The 3792-nt window shown below is 32.2% G+C and overlaps 1 protein-coding gene across 1 annotated transcript; it reads right to left on the bottom strand.

Moving 5' to 3' along the window:
* Nucleotides 1–849: 849 nt before the first annotated feature.
* LOC139511470 (uncharacterized) lies at nucleotides 850–3580 on the bottom strand. The gene is made up of 3 exons (XM_071298242.1): nucleotides 3488–3580; nucleotides 2582–2809; nucleotides 850–1554 (listed from the first exon to the last, which is right to left on the bottom strand). Exons 2-3 carry the CDS (start codon nucleotides 2774–2776, stop codon nucleotides 1129–1131), a joined length of 621 nt encoding a protein of 206 aa, XP_071154343.1. The 5' UTR covers nucleotides 2777–2809; nucleotides 3488–3580; the 3' UTR covers nucleotides 850–1128.
* Nucleotides 3581–3792: the final 212 nt, after the last annotated feature.

Raw genomic sequence — 3792 nt, 5'->3', positions numbered from 1 at the left:
GCCTTGTATTTATACAATCTGTTTGGTAAAAATGTGGATAGACATTATATTTGGAAGTTTCATGCTTTCATTAGGTGAATTGCTTCCTTTTTATGCATTTTTTTTAAACAGTTGATATGGTTCTATTCATAACACAAGAATAATAAGAGGAACTTCTTTTTGACAGCACAGAAACAATTTTATTACATCTTCAGATCTCTTACGTAATTCTTAAAACAAGGAAGCGCATTCTAATGATATCTTAACTTATAAAAAATAAATTTTGTAGTACGATTGCCAATGCGATAACCAACTTCCAAGCAAGGACTGAAGCTCATAAACTCAACAATCAATTTGCTCATTGTTGAAGGCCGTACGGTGACATATAGCTGCTCACATCCACGTCATGTCTCTGACGGATATTAGTTATCTCACAACTTCCGAAGCAAGGTTGTCGGCTCTCCGAACATTCCCAAAGTCCTGCGTACGTCCTTCAACAATGAGCAAACCCTTAACTGAATAGTAAGTTATAAAAGTATCCGACATGACAAAATGCGGTTAATTATCGTCCTCCTGGTATAACACAGGATTTAGTGTGAAGACTTCATAATATTATTAATAGACTGAGAAATCTTATTTCAAATGAGGCCGATATTACTCATTTTTGTCCGTACAAAATTGAATTTCGAGTACAAAACAACAAGAGTCCCATTCGGCGCCCCGTAGATATCAACCCATAAAAGTTCCTCATAAGCAGTAAAGAAAGGCCCTTCGACTTTAAAATGGTAGAATATTAAGTGCTTAGAATTCGAAAGAAAAGCCTTCTGTGACAAAATATTGATATTTGCAAATTTCATTATTCATAACCTCTAAGGATATAATGCTTTATTTTAGAATTCCATTCAAAACAAAACATAGTAAACACAACATAACAAATTTATAATGTATATAGTTTAGTGTGTTTCTTATCCTTTTAGGACATGATTGCGTGATTCTTATTTCTTAAATACTGTATAATAAATCAGATCTTTGTATGTTCTACCATACGTCAATGAATTTATAATTCAAAGAATGATATATAGATGCAAACTTATTTGATACGATGTTTCGATTGCAAAATATAACAATGTACGCATTGTATCATTAGATTCAAAACACAGAAGTCTTTGGTCGCCTTCGGTAGCTAGAATTTGGAATATGGTCCGATTCATGGAGCTTTCTATACAGGTAGGAATGATATTTGTGTAAATGTAAACTTGCAGCAGTTGGAGCAGGTGTGTGCGATAACCTGTCAGTTGTTTCGTCGATTTGGTCTCTTGTTGCTAATTTCCATGTACCAGGATAATGTTTTCGAAGTGACGGGTACTCATGTTTCATGTAAGGCTGATTTCTAAATTCCTCCACGTCAAATTTATTTCGTTCTTCGTACAATTTCCGGTCACGTGCCCATATGACGGAATGACGAGCACTTGAAACAGTTGGTCTGCGAACTGATGTATCCAGACCAATAAATGTCATTTCACTCACAGGTTTACCAAAAACGTGTTTCCGTATGTCGTCTTCGTTTACTTCCGGCTGAAAAATAATAAGATAATTCAAAATATGTAAGAATGATTGAATTATAATAGTACTAGTATCGGGATCCCCTAAAAAAACTATATTGATGCTTATATTATAAGGCAACCGGTCAATACATATAGTATAGAGTAATTTTCACAGTGCATTCTTTGGATGGTACTCGGGGTAGTGAAAATCCATGAAAAATACCGGCATTTTGTCTCTATATATCTTTGCTATTGGAATCAAATATCACTAAAGAGTTCGTATAAGAATTCTAGCATCCTTTCTCCTAGTTATATTTTTTTTTTTTTTATCATTTTGAATTGTATAACTTTTTGTTAAATATTGTGCTTTACATGAAACTGAAAATAGACGAAAAAATAACGCAAAATATTAAAAAGATAAAAGGCAATGTACATTCATAAAATGCATTTATGATTTTTACCATTTATCCTGGATTAATTATGATTTATTTCAGTCTTGAAAATTAAATAACAAACTAGATATTGGTAACTGCCGTAAATAAAACTTTTCAGTGATGATTAGTGGACCTGGTGAAACATTCAATGTTGTTTTATCAGAATTAAACTCAGATTAAATAGCAGTAAAATGCTATAAATGAATGATACTTTTTAACTAAGGATTTTCTTATCCCAGGCATTGATTACCTTGGCCGTATTCGTATTATTAACTTTTTGGAATTTTAGGTCCTCAGTGCTCTTCAACTTTGTACTTGTTTGATAACTTTTTTTATCTGAGCGTCGCTGGTGAGTCTTGTGTAGACGAAACGCGCGTCTGGCGTATTAAGTTATATAATCCTGGTACCTTTGATAACTATTTTTCATTATGAATACTTAAATTAAAACCAGGAACATGTATATTAGCTGAAGGACGCCTCCGGGTGCGGGAATGTCTCGCTACATTGAAGACCTGTTAGTGACCTTCTGCTGTTGTTTTTTCTATGGTCGGGTTGTTGTTTCTTTGACACATTCCCCATTTCCATTCTCAATTTTATATTAGATATTATTAGATTTGAACATACCAAATCAGAACCTTTTATTTCTGCTTCAAGTATTGGATTGGGGAACTGGTATTTGATTGACTGTCTTCTTAGCTGATCGTATGAATCTCGCCTATCGTGCTGGATACTATATGACCTTGAACCTCGTCGTCGGTCAAGGACAATATCACCTCCAAAGGACACAGTTGCTGGTCTTTGCATTGCAGTTGTCGCCATTACAAAAATATTACTTAACTTGTATGCTAAAATCTACAAATTTATAATAATATATAGAGTTGAGTTTGCGGATAAAGATTAATTTAAAAACAAAGAATTTTAGTCATCACCTCATGACACAAAATGCATATCACAAGTAAAGAGTTACACGTAGCAAAACAACTCTCACCTCTGACACTGACAGTTTAAGACGGCCCATAAAGCATCGGTTTGAGCGGATTTTTTGCAATATAAATTGGGTATACACCAACTATAATCGGGCCAAGTCAAAAAGAGCATACTGGAAAGAAGTACATAAAATTGAAAATGAACCGATATTTAAAACAAAATAGTTCCGATGTATATGTGTAAGTATCAAACTATGAAGAATTTAGTATCGTTTAATTAAATATCATATGGTCGGTTTTGGTCATAATCTAAAAAGGGTTTACTGGCAAAACATATTAAAAAAACAGATAGGCAAACGATGAATGAATTTTACAATTTTTTTTCTTCATATTTCAATTACAGCTTAGTTTGAAGAAAAAAAAATTGTATTATAGTTAAGAAGTGCTTGATATTATGTCCTTACAAGAGTGAATCTAAAATATAAACGAGTTTTTATTTTAAAGTTTTGAATTTATTTCTCTTGTAATTGATTTCCAAAATACGAAGATTCCTCAAGTGGTGAGTGAGACTTTAATGAAATATTGAATTTTTATAACAACTTACCGACTTCTGTTGAGAGACAATTTGAATATAATAGTTCACACTTCTTAACTTAATTAGTAATTATATTGTGATGGTCCTAGTCTTCATATAAATAATGAAGTGTAACAATTAAAGATTTTATCTATAAAATGTTAAAATAAAGCACCAAGTTGTTAAAGATTTACTTAATAAGATACAAATTATCTTAGGACTTAATCATATTAAATGTTTACTGTAAATATGCATACTCATTCGGGAAAGATCGTCACTGATGAAATATTTAATAAAAATAAATCATTTACAATTAAGTGCCAAAACGACTTGAT

This window comes from Mytilus edulis, chromosome 2 (assembly GCF_963676685.1).
Source record: "Mytilus edulis chromosome 2, xbMytEdul2.2, whole genome shotgun sequence".
NCBI lineage: Eukaryota > Metazoa > Mollusca > Bivalvia > Mytilida > Mytilidae > Mytilus > Mytilus edulis.
This window is presented reverse-complemented; position numbering and strand designations above follow the sequence as displayed.

What these genes read in the sequence shown, in the direction of transcription:
- LOC139511470 (XM_071298242.1), bottom strand. Translation starts at nt 2,776, where the DNA reads ATGGCGACAACTGCAATGCAAAGACCAGCAACTGTGTCCTTTGGAGGT. An exon ending in AAATAAAAGGTTCTGATTTG is followed by an intron (nt 1,555 to 2,581) that starts GTATGTTCAAAT and finishes ATTATTTTTCAG; the next exon opens with CCGGAAGTAAACGAAGACGA.